General features: G+C 36.7%; 1 protein-coding gene across 8 annotated transcripts in view; it reads left to right on the top strand.

Annotated features, from left to right (window-relative positions):
• Positions 1-17,747, top strand: part of LOC150086883 (uncharacterized) — a 791,472-nt gene extending 773,725 nt beyond the window's left edge. For all 8 annotated transcript variants that reach the window (XM_090371653.1, XM_090371652.1, XM_090371655.1 and 5 more), the window contains 2 exons: positions 9,338-9,457; positions 17,430-17,747. In XM_090371653.1, the coding sequence (XP_090227779.1) occupies positions 9,338-9,457; positions 17,430-17,569 (260 nt within the window). In that variant the 3' untranslated portion in view covers positions 17,570-17,747. The remainder of the gene's footprint in view (positions 1-9,337; positions 9,458-17,429) is intronic.
• The last annotated feature ends 3,928 nt before the right edge of the window (positions 17,748-21,675 follow it).

Genomic DNA, 21,675 nt, shown 5'->3' with positions numbered 1-21,675 from the left:
ATGAGTAGAAACAGGTGCATGTATACTTGCATGTACCAATGCTAGCGATATAATTAATAAATTTGATGAGCTTGAAGTGCTACTCAAGACATCAAAAGCAGATATTGTTGGGATATCAGAGACGTGGTGTCACACAGACATAAGCAGTGCACAATTGGAATTTAGGGAGTACAATGTGTACAGAAAGGATAGACAGGACAGGAAGGGAGGGAGGAGGGGTTATGCTGTTAGTTAAGAAACACATAAAATCTAAGACATGCATCCAATTGATGTTATTGAACAATGCAATGTTGAGTCTGTTTGGTGTGACATAAGCACTGGGAAAGGAAAAAATGAGAGAAGGTGTATGTTATAGGCCTAATGAATCTGCTGAATATAATGAGCAATTGTGGAGAGAAATAGAGTGGGCCAGTAACTCTTCCAGATGTTGACTGGAACTTGTGGATTGGTCACTCACATACTAGCAAGACTTTTGTGGATTTATTGGATGACTGTTTTCAACAGCAACATGTTCGAGAGGCAACCAGAGGTAGTACTACTCTTGATCTAATTATCAGCAGTGATTATTCGTGCATTAAGAATTTGCAGATAAAGGAACCACTGGGTGACGGTGATCACAATGTACTGATGTGGGAATTGCTTAAGGATGTAACTACCATCAAGGCTAAAGGGAAGGGCTTTTGCTTTCGTAAAGGTGACTACAGGGGTCTCAAACAGTTTTTAAATTCTGTACAGTGGGATCAACTGATGATGTTACCAACGTTGAATTCTAAATGGAAAATCTTCAGGGACTTAATTCTGGAGGCTACTAGGCTTTTTCATTCCAACTAAGAAATACTGTTCATGGTTTAGGCCAAAATGGATATCAGATGAATTAATGAGGCTCATGGCAGAGAATAAAAATGTATGGGATGCATATAAAGTATCAGGTGACACAGAAGCCTATGGCACATATAAACTAGTCTGTAAACAAGTCACAAAGGAGGTTAGGCAGGCGAAGGCATATTATGAGAAATCCTTGCCAAAGGATGCAAAGAAAAACAGCAAAGGAGTTCTTCACTTATATAAACTCTAGAAGGAAAGGGATGAATCAGATTGGACCACTTAACATAGATGGCTTTGACTATTAATGATCATGCTCAGGTAACTGATAAACTGAATGAGTGTTTTGCATCTATATTCACACATGAGGAGTTATTCAATAAAGGGAGTGCTGGAAGTTTATCAAACTCTAACAGGAAGCTAAGTGATTTTGTAATAACTGAGAGCAAAGTGGAGGAGAAATTGTTGAAGTTAAACATAAAAAGGGCACCTGGGGTGGATGGGATCTATCCAGTTATATTAAAGGAGGCAGCAAAAGAAGTAAGAAAACACTTAGCCATAATTATGAGAGTTTCCTTGGACTCAAGGGAGGTCCCCAAGAACTGCAGATGTGCAAATTTATCACCAATTCACATGTTCGAAAGGTGACACAGGTAACTATAGAGCTTTTAGTTTAACTTATGTTCCGGGGAAAATAATGCAATCACTGGTTAAAGAAGCATTGCAGTATCATGTAGACAAGACTGCAGTAATAGTTAAGACATAGCATGGGTTTGTTAAAGGGAGGTCTTGTCTGACCAATTTGATTGGATACTATGATGTGGTCACATAGGCACTGAATGTCAAAAATAATTTTGATATCATATACTTGGATTTCAGGAAAGCTTTTGATACTGCTGCACATGGAAGACTGCTGTACAAATTGGAGAGATATGGCATTAAGGGTAAGTTTCTATAATGGATAAAGGGATGGTTGAGTGGGAGACAACAGAGTAGTAATCAGTGGACTCTGCTCTTTGTGGACAAATGTTATTAGTGGAGTTCCCAAGGGTTCGGTGTTGGGCCCATTGTTGTTTTGTATATTTATCAATGATATTGATGAAGGTATATCGGGTTTAATGTCCAACTTTGCAGATGATACAAAGGTTGGCAGGGTAAAGACAGTATGCTACTCCAACTGGATCTAGACAATTTGGGAAATGGGCTGAGAAGTGGCATCTGAAGTTTAACATTGACAAATGCAAAGTACTGCATATGGGTAGCAATAACGAAAAGAAATGTACCAACTGTGTGGTACTACAGTCAGGGAAGTGGAAAGTGAAAAAGACCTTGACAATGATATGTAGGAATTTTGCTAGCAGGGACAGGGAGGTGATTATCCCGTTGTACAAGGCAGTAGTCAGGCCACACCTGGAGTACTGTGTACAGGTCTGGGGACCTCATTTTAGGAATTATATAGAGTAGCTGGAATGAGTACAAAGAAGGAGAACAAGAATGGTGAGGGGAACAAAGGGGTGCTGTTACCAAGAAAAGCTTAAGTTCTACAAATTGCAGTGCCTGGAGAGTAGGCACCTGCGAGGTGATCTGACTGAGGTGTATAAGGCCTTTAATGGGTTGAGCAAGCTGAATGGTGATGGGATTGTTCCAGTTGCTCAGATTAAGAACCTGAGGTTGGCACAGCTTCAAATTGAGGAAAGACAGTTGTAGAATAGATGTGCAGAAATTTGCTTTTAGCCAGCGGGTAATTGATTGGTGGAACAGACTTCCATCTTTTGTTGTGGAAGTTTATAGCCTAAATAAATTTAAGGCTGAGCACTGGACAGGCATTTGGAATGAATGGAGGGGCAAAATGGGAGGGGATTTTTTTGCCTGATGCTGCATAAACTTGCTTTCTTGCATCGTATGCCTCTACTAATGCTAACCCATTAACACCAAGTGGTATAATGTGATTCAGCTCCTTCCTTCTACTGTTAATATAAGCCCATTGATGCTTTCCTTGATATTTTTATTATTAATATTATTATCATCATTAGCCGTATGGTGCAAAGAAGCTTGAGGCTTTTTCTGCACCAGCCAAAAAAAAAAAAAAAAAAAATTCTGAGTTACCCTGAGAGAGAGAGAGAGAGAGAGAGAGAGAGAGAGAGAGAGAGAGAGAGAGAGAGATTCACCAAGGAAGAGAAGAATGATGATATCCAGCTCGGGATCCTGGGTGTGCCAAGCCCATACTCACCAGATGTGAGCTCCCTATTTTTCACCAGAGACTTCTCATAATCTGCCTTCGCTTGCCTAACTTCCTTTGTGACTTGATTACAGACTAATCTGTATCTACCATAGCCTTCTGTATCATTCTGATAATTTATTGGTCGGTATCAAATTTCTTCTCTGAAATAATTTCGACAGATTCGCATAGGAAATATGTTCAGAAACTCAGATATGTGCTTAAAAAGTTCTCATCACCCTCACTTTTCAAATATCATAGGTTAATGTCTAAAAACCAAGACCTGTGGGTGGTTTTATCATCTTTTCCATCTATTTTATTTATTTATTATTTTTTTTAAACATTCGGGAGATTTCTAGAGCATTTGGAGCTTTCTACAAGATTTGAGAATGTTCCAGAACATTCTAGAATATTACATGCAGAAGAAAGGATCAGGTGTTTCTGGAAGGTTCTGGAACCATCGATGGAGTTCACTAGAAACATTGTGAGCCTTCTAGAAACTTTTCTACCAATATATATATACACAAGTGGGTTCTGCACCAAACAAGCATTTTTGTATTTCAAAAAGTGTACATGTTTCAGGGAGTGAGTGGCAAAAAAAAGTGAACAAGTGTTTTAGTAAATTAGTGTTTGTAAACAAGTGTGCGTGTGTGTGTGTGTGCGTGCATAAGTGTAAATCATGAACTGTGCTTAAATTAGAAATAAAAATCTACAATTTCTTAATTGTGTTCTTATGTGCACATACCTCAACCATACATGAAATAGTAATAATAGTAATAGTATTCGCCATATAGTGCAAGGAAGCCACAGGCTTTTACTGCACTGAATATGTTGCATTCTTGCTGAAATAAGCCTGATAGCTTTTGCTACATTTGCAGAGAAGTGGTATTAAAATTGCAGCAGAAGTCACTTTCACAACTTGTGAGAAAAGCCCATGAACTCAATTTTGTATGTAAGGTTGGAGATCAAGATAAAATATGGGCTCCAAAGATTTCCTGTAGCTCACGTTCAAGGACATTGACAGACTGGCTTAGAGGTAGCCATAAATTGATGCCTTTTGCTGTTCCGGTGATATGGCAGGAACCTCAAGACCACATAAACAATTGTTACTTTTGCATGACCAATATTTCTGGCTTTTCTGGGAAATTCAAGTATACCAACATACCTTCTATTCTAAGGCTGGTTCCTCACAATATAATGCCATTGCCAAAACAATCAAAATCTTATGGACTTGATTGTGATTTAGGATTGGAAAAGGAATCTCCAAAAGATGCAGAACCCAAAATGAGTACAGATCCAGACTTTTCAACTCTTGATACTGAAAAGCCACATCTAATCACTCAGGCGGAATTGCACGATTTGGTCAGACATTTGGACCTCTCCAAAACCAAAGCTCAGTTACTATCATCATGGCTTTAGTAGTGGAATCTTCTTGAAAAGGGTGTCAAGGTGTCTTTTTATAGGAAAAGGCAATCTAACATAACGACCTATTACTCCATGGATGGCACTTTGTTACAATAAACCAATGTCCAGGAATTAATGAAAGAGTTACATCTGCAGCACATTCCCGAGCAGTGGAGGCTCTTCACTGATTCATCCAAGGTCAGTTTGAAAGCAGTTTTACTCCGTAATGGAAATAAGTATCCATTTATACCATTAGCCCATGCAGTTCACACGAAGGAAACATATGAGAACCTACAGGTTCTTTTACAAAAAATATCGTATCAAGAATACAAATGGAATATCCATGCCAACAAATGGAATATTTGTTGACTGGTTTGCAAGGTGGATACACTAAATACTATTCTTTTCATGTGAGTAGGACAGCCGAGCAAAGGATTGCCACTACAGGGTAAAAAAAATGGCCAAACCGTTCAGAAATTACCAGGCCAGAAAAATCTAGCACCTCCTCCTTTGATGGGTAAGTCAAAAATTTATTTACATCCATTGCACATCAAGATAGGTTTGATAAAAATATTTGTGAAAATGATGGACAAAAATGGAGAAGGCTGTTCCTGTTTGAGGCAAAAGTTTCCTCAAACTAGTGAAGCCAAAATAAGAGAGGGAATTTTTATGGGTACTCAAATCAAACTGCTATTCCAAGATGAGAAATGCATTGGACATGGTCTCCCAGTCTGATGAGTCCCGTTTCCAGTTATTTTGAGCAGACGGGAGAGTGCATATCTGGCAGGAACTGCATGAAGCTATGCACCTGTCATGTCAACAAGGAACTGTTCAGGCAGGTGGATGGTCAGTAAAGGTCTGGGGTGTGTGTTCAACTGGCACAAATTGGGACCTGTGGTACGTCTAGATGCATCTCTGACTGGGTCCAGGTTATGTTTGTTATTTGGTTTTTAGGAGCATTAGCAACTAAGGCCATATTGCTCCGGGATATGCGGTGGTCATTCCTTGACCTTTCCGCATACTCCGTATTTGGTGGTGACGGGCTCGAACCCCGGTCTAATCAAGAAGCATGTGCTACGCACTGCTGCTCCTTCCCACCTGGCTACGGAGGCGCCCGTCCAGGTTATGTATCCATCCTTGCAGACCATTACATCCAGTCAAGGTCATCGTGCACTTACAGGGCAATGGACTCTTTCAGCAGGACAATGCACCTCACCACAGAGCCATGGTGACTAGAACATGGTTTGAAGAGCATTCCGCAGATTTTACCACCATGGAATGGCCTCCCCGTTCACCTTACATGAACCCTGTAGAGCATCTTTGGGATATTGTGGAAAGGTCCGTTCGAGCTTTGGATCCTCCATCCAGGAATGCGATGGAATTATGGATAGCAGTGCAGCAAGTATGGATGGAAATACCTGTGTAACGCTTTCGTGAACTAGTGGACTCAATGCCTTGCCGTGTGACTGCCCTTATCCGGGAAAAAGGTGGGCCTACTCATTACTAGGTAGATATCCCATGATTTCTGTCCACTCGGTGTACATAAAGTATCAATTTTTTAATTATTATGCCTTGAGAATTTATATTTTATTTTAGTATTATCTTGCACACCTTTTGACATCTCTTATATTGTGGAAATAACTTCTCAACTGGGTTGGCATGATTGCAACACCAGGGTACCTGCCCACCCACCGAGGATAGGCCAATAAGCCTTGAAACGGTGCCATCAGGGTGGTGGTGCCCACTGAGAATAAGTAACAATAGTCTTCTCTATTGGTGAAGCGTTACTTATCCAAGGTAGTGTAATACATGCTAACTCGCGAAGGTAGTCACCATATGAGATTCAATTAAATCGATGCCCTTATACTACTCATGTAGTTTTTCATTATGACTTCATTATGGTGTGATTATGGTCCATTTCCCTCAATAATATGTTGAGGGAAATGGACCATAATCTGCCATGCTGGTCCAGTGGACAGATTGACCGTATTTAGCAGCAGGGGCTTGAACCCCAGTCTACTCAAAGAGCATGTGCTACTGCACTCAAGCTCCTGATCACTCGACTACGGAGCAAAGTATCAAAAATAAATTTTAACCAGAATCAATATGAATTAATAATATTAAGTTAATATAAATAATGTAAAAAGGCAACATAATAATAAATGTATTATAATAAGTGCTTGTAAAAGCTTACACTCTTTATAGAAGTATATTTAATGAAAATAATATATTACATAAAAAAAAAAATCAGAAAAGTTTTTTTTTTTTTTTTTTTTTTTTTTTAAAATGGTAATTATAATAGAATCAGTAATAAAAACACTTAAAGCTGTCCAGTATCATGCAAAATGTAAAGTAGGTGTATGGTTGTAAGATTGCTATAAACTGTTGAAAATTTGCATTAATTTTGTGATACTGCTAATTATGAAATAGTTTTATTAGCTGTGCAATTTATGTGATTTTATAAAGCACCTCCGTAGCTGAGTGGTCAAGAGTGGGAGTGCAGTAGCACGCACTCCTTGAGTAGACCAGCGTTCAAGCTCCTCACTGCTAAATATGGTCGATCTGCCAACCTGCACTGGACCAGCTTGATAGATTATGGTCTATTTCCCTCAGCATGAATTGTTGAGGAGGCTTCCATCCTGCAGTGGGTTGATAATGGCTGCAATTTTTTTTTTTTTTTTTTAAATGTGTTGTTGAAAGTTGTATGCCCTCCTAATATTAGCATGTCATGCAATAGAAGAAATCTTATAAAGTGGACATATGATGAACCAAAAGAATATAAATTGGTGATCAAGGGAAAAAAGAGAGATTTCAGGTTTAATAACAATAACATAAAATACAATGACACAGGAAGAATGCACATTAGCTGTATCTTTTGTGTTGTTATGTTTTACTGATTGATGATGATACCTGGTGTCAAAACAGGTTAGGATGGTAGTAGTAGTAGTAGCAGTGGCATTTGATGCAAGAAAGCAATGCAGCATCAGCCAAAAAAAAAAAAAAAAAATCACACCATTCCCTCCAAATGCCTGTCCAGTTCCTCCTTAAATTTATTCAACCTATCAACTTCCACAACGACAGATAGAAGTTTGTTCCAGCAATTAACCACCCGCTGGCTAAAGGTAAATATCCACACATCTAATCTACATCTGTCTTTTCTTAATTTGAAGGCGCATTATGACCCTAGCTGCCAATGCGCCATTAAAAACTAAATCAATCAATCTTAATTTAAATTTATGCCTCCTTAGGTTCGTAATCTAAACAAATGGAAGGATCCCATCAGAATTCAGCGTGCTCAACCCATTCAAGGCCTTATATACCCAAATCAGATCACCGCGCAGGTGCCTAGTCTCCAGCCACTGCAATTTGCAGAACTTAAGCCTCTCTTGGTAAGAGAATCCCTTCATTCCCCTCACCAGTCGTGTTGCCCTTCTCTGTACACGCTCAAGTAAATCTACATCCTTCCTAAAATGAGGCCTCCAGACCTGTACGCAGTACTCAAGGCGTGGCCTGACCATTGCCTTATACAGAGGGATAATCACCTCCTTTTCCCTGCTAGCAAAATTCCTATATATCATTGACAAAACCCCATGACCTACCCCGGCAGCCTGTCTGCATTGCTCAGAAAACTTCATATCTGACTGCAAAATTACTCCCAGGTCTTTTTCATTTTCTACCACCTTAAGTGTAGTACCACACAGTTGGTACGTTTCTCTGGGGTTACTTCTACCCATATGCAGTATTTTGCATTTGTCAAGGTTAGTTGACAAATGCAAAGTTGCCACTTCTTAGCCCATCTACCCAAATTTTCTAGATCCTGTTGCAGTAGCACACTGCCATTACTGTCATTAACAACTCTAACAACCTTTGTATCATCTGCAAACTTCGACATTAAGCCTGATATACCTTCATCAATATCATTGATAAATATACAAAACAACAGTGGACCTAACACCAAACCCTGTGGGACACCACTAATAACATTAGTCCAAGAAGAGCAGCACCCATTGATTACCACCCTCTGTCTTCTCCCACTTAACCATCCTTTTATCCATTGTAGCAACTTACCCTTAATACCATTCTGCTCCAATTTGTACAATAGTCTTCCATGCGCAACAGTGTCAGAAGCTTTCCTGAAATCCAAATGTATGATATCAAAATTATTTTTTGCATCCAGTTCCTTTGTAACCACATGATAATATCCTATCAAATTTGTCAGACAAGACTTTCCCTTAACAAACCCATGCTGTGTCTGAATTATTGCTGCAGTCTTGTCTAGATGATCCTGCAATGCATCTTTAACCAGTGACTCCATTATTTTACCCGGAACAGAAGTTAAACTGACTGGTCTGTAATTACTCGTGTCACCCTTCGATCCCCCTTTGTGAATTGGGGATACATTTGCACATCGCGTGGGAACCTCCCCTGAGTCCAAGGACGCTCTCATAATTATGGCTAAGGGTTTGTTAGTTGCTTTGCCACCTCCTTTAATATAACTGGATAGATCCCATCCACCCCAGATTCTTATGTTTAACTTCAACAATTTCTCCTCCACTTTGCTTTCAGTTATTACAAAATCATTAAGTATCCTGCTACAATTTGATAACCTTCTGCCATTTTCAAACCTTAATAATTCCTCATGTGTGAATGTAGATGCAAAATACTCATGGTGATATGGTCACAGTGAAGGTAGTGGCTTTTTTTTCTGTATGGTGGGGGGGACACGATTTCTTAAAAATATGATTTTTTTTTTACGAGTTTTATATTTCCAGTTTTTAAGTTAAGCAGCCATTTTTCTAAGTTTGCTAATTTTTTTTATATTTGATCAGAAAGAATATAAACTAGAATTCCAAATGGAATTGAATACATTGGCACTGCCCATATTTAATTTAGCTGACACTCCAGTCCGAGCCAAGAGCCCTCCAAGTTTACCACCAATCAAACTTTTAGAGCCAATGTCAACTGGAAAATCAGAAGCTTTATTATCTCAAAGTGCAAGTGGTAGTGAATCAGGTTAGTAAACAGTTTTATGTAAGCAATAATAGAACAACAAATCTAGTTACTATAAAATATAAAAGTTGCAATGTATGAACTAGAGTAAAATCAGTAATTTTCTCTACTTTGGTATATTTTAATTACCCTAATATTATGTATTATTAATAGCACATTATGGATAGACTCTTGAGGTGCTTTTAACACTACACTGTCAAACCTATTTACCTATTCAGTAATATTGATGTAGGTTTAACCAGAAGTATGCAAAATGGGTACAGCCAATGGTGGTCCCAAGATTTTCTAGAGCTAGGGGATAAAGCAGTTAATGATAGGGCTAAAGCAGTATTCAGAGAATTATGAAATATATTAAGCCTTAATCATCATGCAGCAAGTATGTTAAAGTAGCATCACTTAATTTCTTACTAAATCATACTTGTACTAAATCATTACTGATTTACTACAAGTAAGCCCTGTTGTCAGAAATTTATTTGGCATCCATCGAACAAAAAGTGCTTCAACCATTTCCCTCTAATCTTAGACTTTACATGAGATATGCGGATGATATTCTTCTAATTGGTAACAAGGAAACTATCGATGTATTGCCTGACACATTTAACACAATACACGAGAGATTAAAGTTTACCCTCGAAATGGAAATAGATAATTCAATCAATTTCTTAAACCTTACCATCAATAAAGTGGGCACAAGATTAGGTACTAGGATTTACAGGAAAAGAACACACACACACACGGGTAAATTTCTACATTCGCATCATCCTCTATACATTAAAGAAGCGGTTCTTTTTAACCAGATCCATAATGCTGTTGAATATAGTTATACACAAGATGATCTTGCCGTTGAACTTAAATACCTCACGGGAAAAATTCTTGGATAGGAAGTATCCATTGCAATTGATAAATGATACCATTGTCAAGGATAATAACAGAATTAATAACCCACGACAACGTAACAATCGTCATGATTGGAAACTTGGAACCCAAGTCGTTCTCTCTTACCACAGGCAATTCACAATACGTCTTCAGCAAGTCTTTGCAAACACAAAGCACATTATGGATAGACTAGGTTCCAAATTCAACAACACACAAATACACTACACAGGATTATAATAATATTATATATCTAATTCAATGCCAAATTGACTGTAATGCCTGTTATATTGGGAGCACCACGACTAAATTCGGCACTTCCAGAATCTCTAATATGCATGATATTATCATTTTAATAGTTTTAAGTCTAACCTATCTATTACGGAGTTAACACAACATGTCCATTCCCACAATCATAATCCACTGATCGATTCAGCTATTACTATAATTAAATTGGAATCTAATTATAAAATTCTCCAAAATGAAGCTCTAGTTATTGAATGGTTTCGTCAGCACATGTCATTGAACATGTAAAAGACAAAATTCCTAATCAACCTCTCCCCTATTTGGGACTTGGCACAAAAAAGTTCCCACATGCTCTGAATTGCATCTCAGGTAATAGCTGTTCTTATTAATAATGTTCACGTTCCTCTTCTCACAAAGCTAACTGAAGACGAATATCGAAAGTTGTTTGTGCACAACTATTAGATTTTTATTAATAATTAATCTATTTAAGGTTATCCTCACCTTTACGGTTTTTAATAGACAACTGTGAAATGGAATGTATATTTCCTTCTTATGCACACATTTGGTGGGTTTAAATTAATTTCATGTTTAATTTTTAAATTTAAATTGAACCACGACTTCAGTAATGATTTAGTACAAGTAAGTCTCTCACTCTTATTAACTATGTGTCTTTATAACTCATCACATGCAAGCAGATTCATCAAGAGGCGAGTGCTGGAAATTAAGTGGTGCTACTTTAATATACTTTGTCATTATAATACAGCGCATAAGGAGTCCTTAAACTTACAGTTAGTCATCATGTAGCAGTAAAATAAATCCCCATTATTTTGATCATGGGGAAGGCTATAGCCCATTTAACTCCATCTGAGTACAGCCATAAAACTGTTAAAGAAACAGATCTCAGTAGCAGCTGGTAAAGGCAGTATTTGCAGAGCTTCAACCAGTTTCACTTAAATATATTAATCATGTTCTCCTGTGCAGTGACAAATGACTGATACAAATGACATGCCATTGCACAAGAGAACACATTTATGCATTGCACATTTTCCCAAGATTCTTAAAAATTCTTAAAATTCTTTCCCAAGATTCTTAAAAATTCATATCTTGAGCAAAGTCTCAAGTTCTATATCTCTGCTAATTAATTACATAGTACAGGACTAATAGACTATAAAAAAGGTGATGACTATTGACTAAGAAGCCACTCGTCACTTTTCAATAAAGCTATTTTGGTGCTTATTGGCAGCTTGTCAGTGAGGAGTACGGAGACAAAAAGACCCGAAAATGAACTAACTGCCTCCTTGTTATGTACTCAGGTAGCCATTTTGATTCCAAGTAACTGAAAGATCTTGTTGAAAGTATTAGAGAGAGAGAGAGAGAGAGAGAGAGAGAGAGAGAAAGAAATAATTGGAACTGACACATAACTAAACCATCAACTCAGCAGTGTGGTCACATAAGATATGTCAGCTTCCTCACAAAAAAAAAAAAAAAAAAAAGTTTGGGAATTTTGTGTTGGTTTAAGCTGAAGCTTTTTCTCCCTTCCTAAATATAGACCTGGTTTTACTTGAATCATCTTTGAAGGCGAAATTTAAATTTGCATTTCTGCAAAGTTAAATTCTTCTGCTGAAAATGTAAAAGTGAAAATGCAAAAATTTTTGCAAACCTAAGAAAAAAAAATTTAAGTGTGGGATTCAATAGGAAGTGAAACCTGTCAAAAACTATCATTCAGCACCAAGTATTAATTAAAAATATCCCCCCCCCTTTTTTTTAAACAATATTCATATTAACTCTTCCATTTGCACCTTAAACTCATTTAATTTAGGTTATCTGGAGCATAAGAGTAAAATCACCATAAAGATCTTATTCTACAGATAATACCAAAATAATAATTAACTTATATTAATAAATTAAAGAGACTTTAGCAATTAGACTATTTTAAGTTTAAGCACTCAATTAATCATTAAAATAGCAAAAAGCCAGACACTTTGTGAATTTGTGAAAAATTGCCCAGATGCAAAATTTCATCAAAAAAAAAAAAAAAAAAAAGGACAAATCCAGATAAAAGAAGTCATATTGGCAACCCTGTTATATGAACTTTTGGATATTTAAAAAGATATGAATAAGAAGTATTAAGATCTGTATGCAGTGGTTCTGCTTTGCTTCTTAAAAAAGATTCTAATAATCCTTAGATTTACAAAATTTGCTTAGATACTTTAATGAGGGATGCTTTACTAGTGAGAACAAATTTGGAAATAACATTTTTGTACCTTGCTACAGGAAACAGTTACAGAACTCTGCAGCAAAAGCTGTCATTACCATTTATTAAACAATACTTAATAAAGCCACCTCCCAGGTTTGCTTGTTTCCACACTCTGGTGCAGCATAAGCCTTGGGCTTCCTTGCACGACATGGCTAATAATAACAATAATAATAATAATAAAAATTTGTGTTCCTTATCCAAGTGGTGTGAACCTTCCTTTTTCTGCATTTTGCCATATATGTTAAAAGTTGAGTAATCTTAATTAATCACATACAACCCAGGGAGAAATGAAGACAGTCAAGTCAAATCTGCGGGGGGAACTACATAATTTGTTTTACCACTTTTCTTTAAAAAATAAAAAGTTTAAAAAATCTTGTACGAAAAACATTAAGATTGGACTCTTAAAGAGAATCATAACTCCTCTTCCCCTACTGACTCCTGCCTGTAAAGCAATTGAAGCATTTATAAAATAAATTGACATATCCAACTTATCAACCCTAAGTTTTTTCATTTCTTAAGCCTGTGAGTTTCCCGACAACAATCAGAACAAAGCTTTGATGTTTAAAGTTGCATTCAGTGAATTTGCTGAAGTGACAGCATAATATTCTAAGTGGTTTTAAAAAAAAAAAAAAGTTTAGTTTCAACTAGTAATGATGAGGAGCAACCATATAAGACACAAACACCACAGAACTTAATTTTCAAGGAACCATTAAATTATATCAGTCATTTTAATTGATATTATGAAACTTGAAAGCTTCAGAATGTGAAAAACTTAGGGTTGATTAGCATTAGTAGAAGCATATGATGCAAGAAATCAAACTTATGCAGCATTCAGCCAAAAAAACCCTCCCATTTCACCCCTTCATTCATTCCAAATGCCTATCCAGCTCAGGCTTAAATTTATTTAGGCTATAAACTTCCACAACAAAAGACAGAAGTCTGTTCCACCAATCAACTACCCACTGGCTAAAGGCAAATTTCTGCACTCTGTTCTACAACTGTCTTTCCTCAATTTGAATCTGTGCCAACCTGAGGTTCTTAATCTGAGCAAGAGGAAGAATCCCATCACCATTCAGCTTGCTCAACCCATTCAAGGCCTTATACACCTCAGTCAGATCACCTCGTAGATGCCTACTCTCCAGGCACTGCAATTTGCAGAACTTAAGCTTTTCTTGGTAATACCACCCCTTTGTTCCCCTCACCAATCTTGTTGCCCTTCTTTCTACTCATTCTAGCAACTCTATATAATTCTAAAATAAGGTCTCCAGACCTGTACACAGTAATCTAGTTGTGGCCTAACCATTGCCTTGTATAATGAGATAATCACCTCCCTGTCCCTGCTAGCAAAATTCCCATATATCATTGGCAAGACTACATGAACTGCCCTGGCAGTCCCTCTGCACTGCTCAGTGAACTTCATATTTGACTGCACAATTATCTCCAGGTCTTTTTCACTTTCCACTTCCCTGAGTGTAGTACCACACAATTGGTACATTTCTCTTCAGTTATTGCTACCCGTATGCAGTACTTTGCATTTGTTAATGTTAAACTTCAGTTGCCACTTTTCAGTCCATTTGCCCAACTTATCTAGATCCAATTGAAGTAGCATACTGTCTTTACTGCTGTTAACAACCCTGCCAACCTTTGTATCATCTGCAAAGTTGGACAATAAACCTGATATACCTTCATCAATATCATTGATAAATATACAAAACAACAATGGGCCCAACACCGAACCCTGGGGAACTCCACTAATAGCATTTGTCCACGAAGGGCAGTGTCCATTGATTGACACCCTCTGTCGTCTCCCACTCAACCATCCCTTTATCCATTGTAGCAACTTACCCTTAATGCCATACCTCTCCAGTTTGTGCAGCAGTCTACCACATGCAACAATATCAAAAGCTTTCCTGAAATCCAAGTATATGCTATCCAAATTATTTTTGGCATTCAGTTCCTTTGTGACCACATCATAGTATCCAATCAAATTGGTCAAACAAGACCTCCCTTTACCAAACCTATGCTGTGTCTTAACTATTACTGCAGTCTTGTCAAGATGATCCTTCAATGCTTCTCTAACCAGTGATTTCATTATTTTCCCTGGAACGTAAGTTAAACTAAAAGCTCTGTAGTTACCTGTGTCACCTTTTGAACTCCCTTTGTGAATTGGTGATAAATTTGCACACCTCCAGTCCATGGGGACCTTCCTAGAGTCCAAGGAAGCTCTCATAATTATGGCTAAGGGTTTGCTTACTTCCTTTGCTGCCTCCTTTAATATAACTGGATAGATCCCATCCACCCCAGGTGCCTTTTTTATGTTTAACTTCAACAATATCTCCTCCACTTTGCTCTCAGTTATTACAAAATCACTTAGCTCTCTGTTAGAGTTTGATAAACTTCTGGCACTCCCCTCATTGAATAACTCCTCATGTGTGAATGTAGATACAAAATACTCATTCAGTTTATCAGCTGCCTGAGCATCACCATCAATAGTCAACCCATTTATGTTAAGTGGTCCAATCTGATTCATCCCTTTCCTTCTAGAGTTTACATAAGTAAAGAACTCTTTGCTGTTTTTCTTTGCATCCTTTGCCAAGGATTTCTCGTAATCTGCCTTTGCCTGCCTAACCTCCTTTGTGACTTGATTACAGACTAGTTTATATCTGCCATAGGCTTCTGTGTTACCTGATACTTTTTATGGATCCTACACATTTTTCTTCTCTGCCATGAGCCTCATTAATTCATCTGACATCCATTTAGGCCTAAACCGTGAACAGTATTTCTTAGTTGGAATGAAAAGCCTAGTAGCCTCCAAAATTAAGTCCCTGAAAGCTTCCCATTTAGAATCCAATGTTGGTAACATCATCAGTTTATCCCACTGTACAGAATTTAAAAACTGTCTGAGACCCCTGTAGTCACCTTTACGAAAGCAATAGCCATTCCCTTTAGCCTTGATGGTAGTTACATCTTTAAGTAATTCTCACATCAGTACATTGTTCAAGCAGTGGTTCCTTTATCTGCAAATTCTTAATGCATGAATAATCACTGCTGATAATCAGATCAAGAGTATTACTCCCTTTGGTTGCCTCTCAAACATGTTGCTGTAGAAAACAGTCATCAATAAATCTACAAAAGTCTTGCTAGTGTGCAAGTGGCCAACCACTAGGTCCAGTTAATATCTGGAAAGTTAAAATTTCCCATTATATGACATTTTGATTTACTGGCCCACTTTATTTCTCTGCACAATTGCTCATTATACTCATCAGATTTTTTAGGCCTATAACACACACCTACTCTCATTTTTCCTTTCCCAGCTTATGTCACACCAAACAGACTCAACATTGCATTGTCCACCAACATCAATTGGATGCACTTGCTTAGATTTTATGTTTCTTAATTAACAGCATAACCCCTCCTCCCTTCCTGTCTATCCTTTCTGTACACATTGTACTCCCCAAATTCCAATTCTGCGATATGTTACATATGCTAATAAATTTATTATAGGCAAACAGAAAAGTTTGTCCTTAAAGAATTAATCTCCTGAGGAGCTTAAAAAAAAAGGTAAAATGCAGCCATTATCAATAATCAAACCACTGCAGGATGGAAGCCTCCTCAACAATTCATGCTGAGAGAAATGGACCATAATCTGCAACGCTGGTCCAGTGCGGGTTGGCAGATCGACCATATTCAGCAGTCAAGGGCTTGAACCCCGGTCTACTCAAGGAGCGTGTGCTATTGCACTCCCGCTCCTGACCACTAGGCTACGTAGGCCGTTGAGGAGCTTACTATCCAGCTACCCTAAACTAATGTGTTAACAGGCAGCAAATATGAACCATGGGTTTCTGTCATGTTAAAACCTGGGTCCTAATTTCTGACATTCAAAGTTCAGTTTATAAAGTGTGTTTATATTTTTAGTTTAAAGAAAAAGATTTTTTGTATTATTTCTTTTGGAGGTATGCCACGGATTAGATTTGCACATGGCACACATGCATCAAGTTGAACACCCCTATCCTATATAGTTCCATTCGTATACACGTCAGAATGCCATATTTACCCCACTTTGACATAGTTTTTTCAACACCTGCAAAATCAATGATGTTACTGAACCACAAACATTGAACTGTAAATGCAACAAGAATGAATGTTCACTCATGTTTAGTAGACAGTTGTGTGAGGAACCATGTGTTAAAATACAAAGCAAGTTAGGCAAATTTATAATTATAATTATTATTAGCTATATGGTGCAAGGAAGCCTGAGACTTATGCTGCACCAGCCAAAAAAAAAAAAAAAATTCCCGAGTTACCCTAAGAGAGAGAGTCAGTCAGTCAGAAGGGAATCACCAAGAAAGAGAATGATGATATCCAGCTCAGGACCCTGGGTGTGCCCCCATACTCACCCTTTTTTTATTTACTTAACTTGAGTTGCTTCTGGAATCCAATACTCTACTCACTACTGTGGTTTTTAAATGTAATTCTGTGTCAGTGTTTTATATCAAAAAGATAATATAAAATGCTTAAATATCTTTTAATTGTCATAAACGATTTTAAGTAATGTATTAGCACTTATTCTTTGCTTCTCTGCATTTCTTTTACTTTCAGCTATAAAAAGAAAGCCCTCTGCATCAGAAGAAATACCACCTGCACAAGTATTATCGCCTTCTAGTGGCAGATCTTTAGCTTCAGATGTCTTAGATCGAGCTCGTAGTCGTTTGGACCAATTTTGGAGCAAGAATAAATAACATTAGTACTACATCTTTAGTCAACAGTTGGCTACAATTCAGGCCATATTTGGATATATTGATTCCGCTTGCAATATACTGACAGGCAGTGAGAAAAAGAATCAAAGATTGTAACAAAAGCATGCAATATGCTTTGCAATGTAGCTCTTTGTTTTCTTTTTCATTATGTTCCAAAATTAATGTTCATTAATGATGAATACATGTATTATTTTCATAAAAGTAATGTGTGCGTGCGTGCGTGCACACACACACACTTTTTGTTACTTTTTTTATAGTTTTATTTTCATTGTTTATATATTGTTTTTCTTTTGGAGTTGGAAATTTAATTATCATTTTTGTTATTTTCAGCTCTTGCATTGTGAACTTGACCGGTGAATTGTAAAACTGCATAACACTATGTGATCAAGCTACTTGTGGTAGCTCTCATATATGGTAGTTATAGGTAGCAAAAACCAGATGTTCCTAGACTGCAATTTAAAATATTCACAATTTCTTATTTCATCATGAAACTTTAATTTTTGCTATGTAATTTAATGCTTTTATAATCAAAGTGATTTATACTTTTATAAAAATGTTTGCTTTTCTTTAAAAAGCCTGAGCATGAAAATGAAATTAAGGCCTTCACTGCTACAGAAGCATTTATGCATTTGAATTTTCGAAATTGTGGGTTACAGTTGGATGAGGAGTAGGATTGCAGAGTACAAAAATGTTATATTACTGGGGTCTATTACTCTTAAGATGGGTTAAATGGGGAAAAAAAAAGGTTTGTCACGACCCCACTTTATTTGTAAATAACGTTAAAGGATTAATAGTTTCATTGGTAATTTTATTTAGCAGTTAAAATCCAAATGTGATACATTTTATATATCAGTCTCAATCAGTTCATGTTCACTTTTGACAGATTGACATGATAACAAAATTAGTCATACAAATTGTTTAAGTGTTATCTTATTATAAAATATATGAGCTCAAAGAATATTCTCAATAAAATTTTTATTTATGGAAATCTTTTATATTTGAGCAGGAATAATTTCTTAAAGTATAATCTCATAATTAATAATAGCAAGATTTTCATCTTTTGTATACTGCAGTATATAATGCTTTATATACACCAAATAATAATGTACATAAGAGTAAATTTTTTGAAACTTAAAATGAAATCCCAGAATTTTCTGTAAAAATTTTACTTCAAGTAATTATCGGCATTTGAATGTCGTACATTCCTGATGTTCATTGATAAAGAAAAGGAACAGCTATTGTTATAAAAGAAAATAATTCTTTTTTTTTTCCCATAGGAAGTTAATAAGTTTTTTTTATTATAAACAGGATCATAAATACCCAGTTTGCATATATTTATAATTTTTATTGTTCTGGGTGGAGTCAACTCTCTTGTAATCTTCTAACATTGAAGAAATGATTTAAAATCAATATAAAACCTTACAAACACTATTACACCATGTTTAAAAAAAAATTCTGTTTATAATCTGGCAAAACCACAAGAAAGAACTTTTAATAAAAAATATTATATTAATTAAAAAAACAATTACATCCATTATTTTCTTCAGTTTGGTTGTGATTATAGCTTCAGTGTACAGTCTCAGAATCAAGAATAATTGTGGAAAGAAAATTTTTTTGGGTAATTAGATAGCAATAGCCTGTTTTTGGGTTTTTTTTTTTTTTTTTCAGTGTATTTTGTGTTTATTAAATGTCCTATTGATTTCAAGGTAGCCATCACTGTAATTTTTAAAATGTCAAGACACTGATTGGATGATTCTTTGAGGTGGAGGGCAGTGGGGAGAATGGAGGCAGCCCCATTCAACTACCTGTCTGCTTGAGCACTTGACTTTGTAAAGCTGAAGTGGCCAGGTAGCTGAATGTGACTGGATGCACTGTAAACAGACTTCAGACTGTACAACTCAAAACATGCAAACTCTTTCTCGAAGACATGTCAAACCATCCTCATGTCACCTCCATGCAAGATGACCATTATTTGGTCCTAATACCAAGGTGTCACAACATGGAAACTTGCTTCATACTTTGCTAAATCTACAGGGAGCTTGTATCCATGCATATCAACAGAAGGCTTCAATTGTGGGGAAGGGGCGGTTCAACCTCCTTGCTTTGTTTTTATACACAACAATCAACTGTTTGTGTTTCCTTGGCCTCATACAGAAAAGAGCCCATTTGAATTGATGCCAACAGCATATTAACTGGATCCAAGGGCAATGGCATGGTACTCTTCACTTAAGAGATACCACCTTTAGTCAGAATCTGAGTCCATTCTCACCTGGAAGCAGCAAGAGTCCATCCTCTAACACCGTGGAAAAAATCATGTTTGGAGGTGGTGTTTAATAGTGTTACTGGAACCTGTCAGAGGCTGTACAAATCTCCATCCCCCCCCCCCCCGAGGAATGCTCATGAATGTACAATAGTGATATGAGATCCTAATATTTGCTTTGTGAAGGGCTCATAGGTATAGACTTTCTTTTGATAGACAGTGCATGTCCTGTTTTGATAGACAATGCTGTCCAATCCATATGGACTATAGTCCATATGGATTGGACAGCAAAACCTGTAAACTCAGTTTAATTGAGCAGTGGTTTCCAATCTCTGCAGTGGTGATCAACCATGTGAAGTGATCCACTAACATTTACTGTAGTTAAAATTTTAAAACTAGCTGCCTTTATTTTATTTTTGCTTATTTTAAATTGGTCTTTTGACTGTTGAAAATATTCTTTGAATTTTTTTTTTCATTTGTATATGGTTTTGCTTGATTCGATTTTTCTTTAAATTGGTTGTGCAATTTTATATCATAATAAGTCAAGGCCACCTTGTGCAAGGCATTAATGAGTTACAATCTATAGGTTTAAAACCATTACAGTAGTGTATGCTTAGAATGCTTTAGATATGGGGTTGTCATATACCCTCCCCAGAAACCTCGTTGAGCATGTCAGACATGCAAGAATGGAACTTAACAGCCTTGTTCTCAACACGAAGATTTTATATCATGCCTATACTGATACCACTGCCACACGATACCATACCCTTATAGGGCATTACATGCCTTATAAGGGATGGTTACGTGGATTACCAATATGTTATTTTTGAACTGCACACAAATCATTTGCACCTGTCATTTCAGATAAAAATTTGTCCATTTCTTTGTGCATTATTAAGGTGCTTTAAACAAATTTCTTCCCATAATTTAAAACTTACAGGGTTTTTGATTATATTTACAAAAATTTAAATAAGTGTGTTTTTAGAAATAAAACTTACAAGCACTATTACACCATGTTTAAAAAAAAAAAAAAAATGGTCTGTTTATCCTCTGGCAAAACCACATAGGTCAGTGGCATTTATAATTTGACAAGAATACAATCATTAACTGGATTTAGCAGTCATATGGGCTTTAACCTAAATGTAGCTGAACAGTTAGAGTTGTTTCTAACTGATTACAAACAACTCTGATGTCATAATTCTAGCTTGGTCTCCACATCAGAATCTTAATATGCCTGCTGATATGCCTAGATATAACATATCTAGTGTTTGTATACCTTCAAATAAAAGAGAGAAAAAATTGTTATTGTAACAAGCAGTAATTACCTAAATATGGAATGTGCTGATGCTTCAGCACTACAGCCACTCCCTGACTTATGTAAGGATTGTGTTCCATGGAACTCTACTCTATGGCCCGTCACCACCAAATACGGAGCATGCGGAAAGGTCAGGGAATGACCACCGCACTGGAGCAATATGGCCTTAGTTGCTAATGCTCCTAAAAAAAAAAAAAAAAAAAAACCAAAAAAAATCTACTCTATGTAAGTCGGAATTTCTCTAAATGCTTGTGCAGCACTTGCAACTATGCGCGCTGAATTTGACTGAAGCAAAAATGAAATGTTCAATGAACATGTAAATAGAACTATTTATTCAATTTTTTTATCTTATGCACAGGAAAAATTTCAAAATTATAAAATTACAAAAAGAGAGAGGAGACAGGCATAACATCAGCTAGTTTTATCTTTTGAGCATCGTTGCCAGAATTAACTCTCCAGCTGATAAGCACGCCGCTGCGGAGATTTAGAAGGGGTATTTTCCAACACATTGCA

Source organism: Mastigoproctus giganteus, chromosome 4 (assembly GCF_048544385.1).
Source record: "Mastigoproctus giganteus isolate SK-2022 chromosome 4, ASM4854438v1, whole genome shotgun sequence".
NCBI classification, from domain to species: domain Eukaryota; kingdom Metazoa; phylum Arthropoda; class Arachnida; order Uropygi; family Thelyphonidae; genus Mastigoproctus; species Mastigoproctus giganteus.
This window is presented reverse-complemented; position numbering and strand designations above follow the sequence as displayed.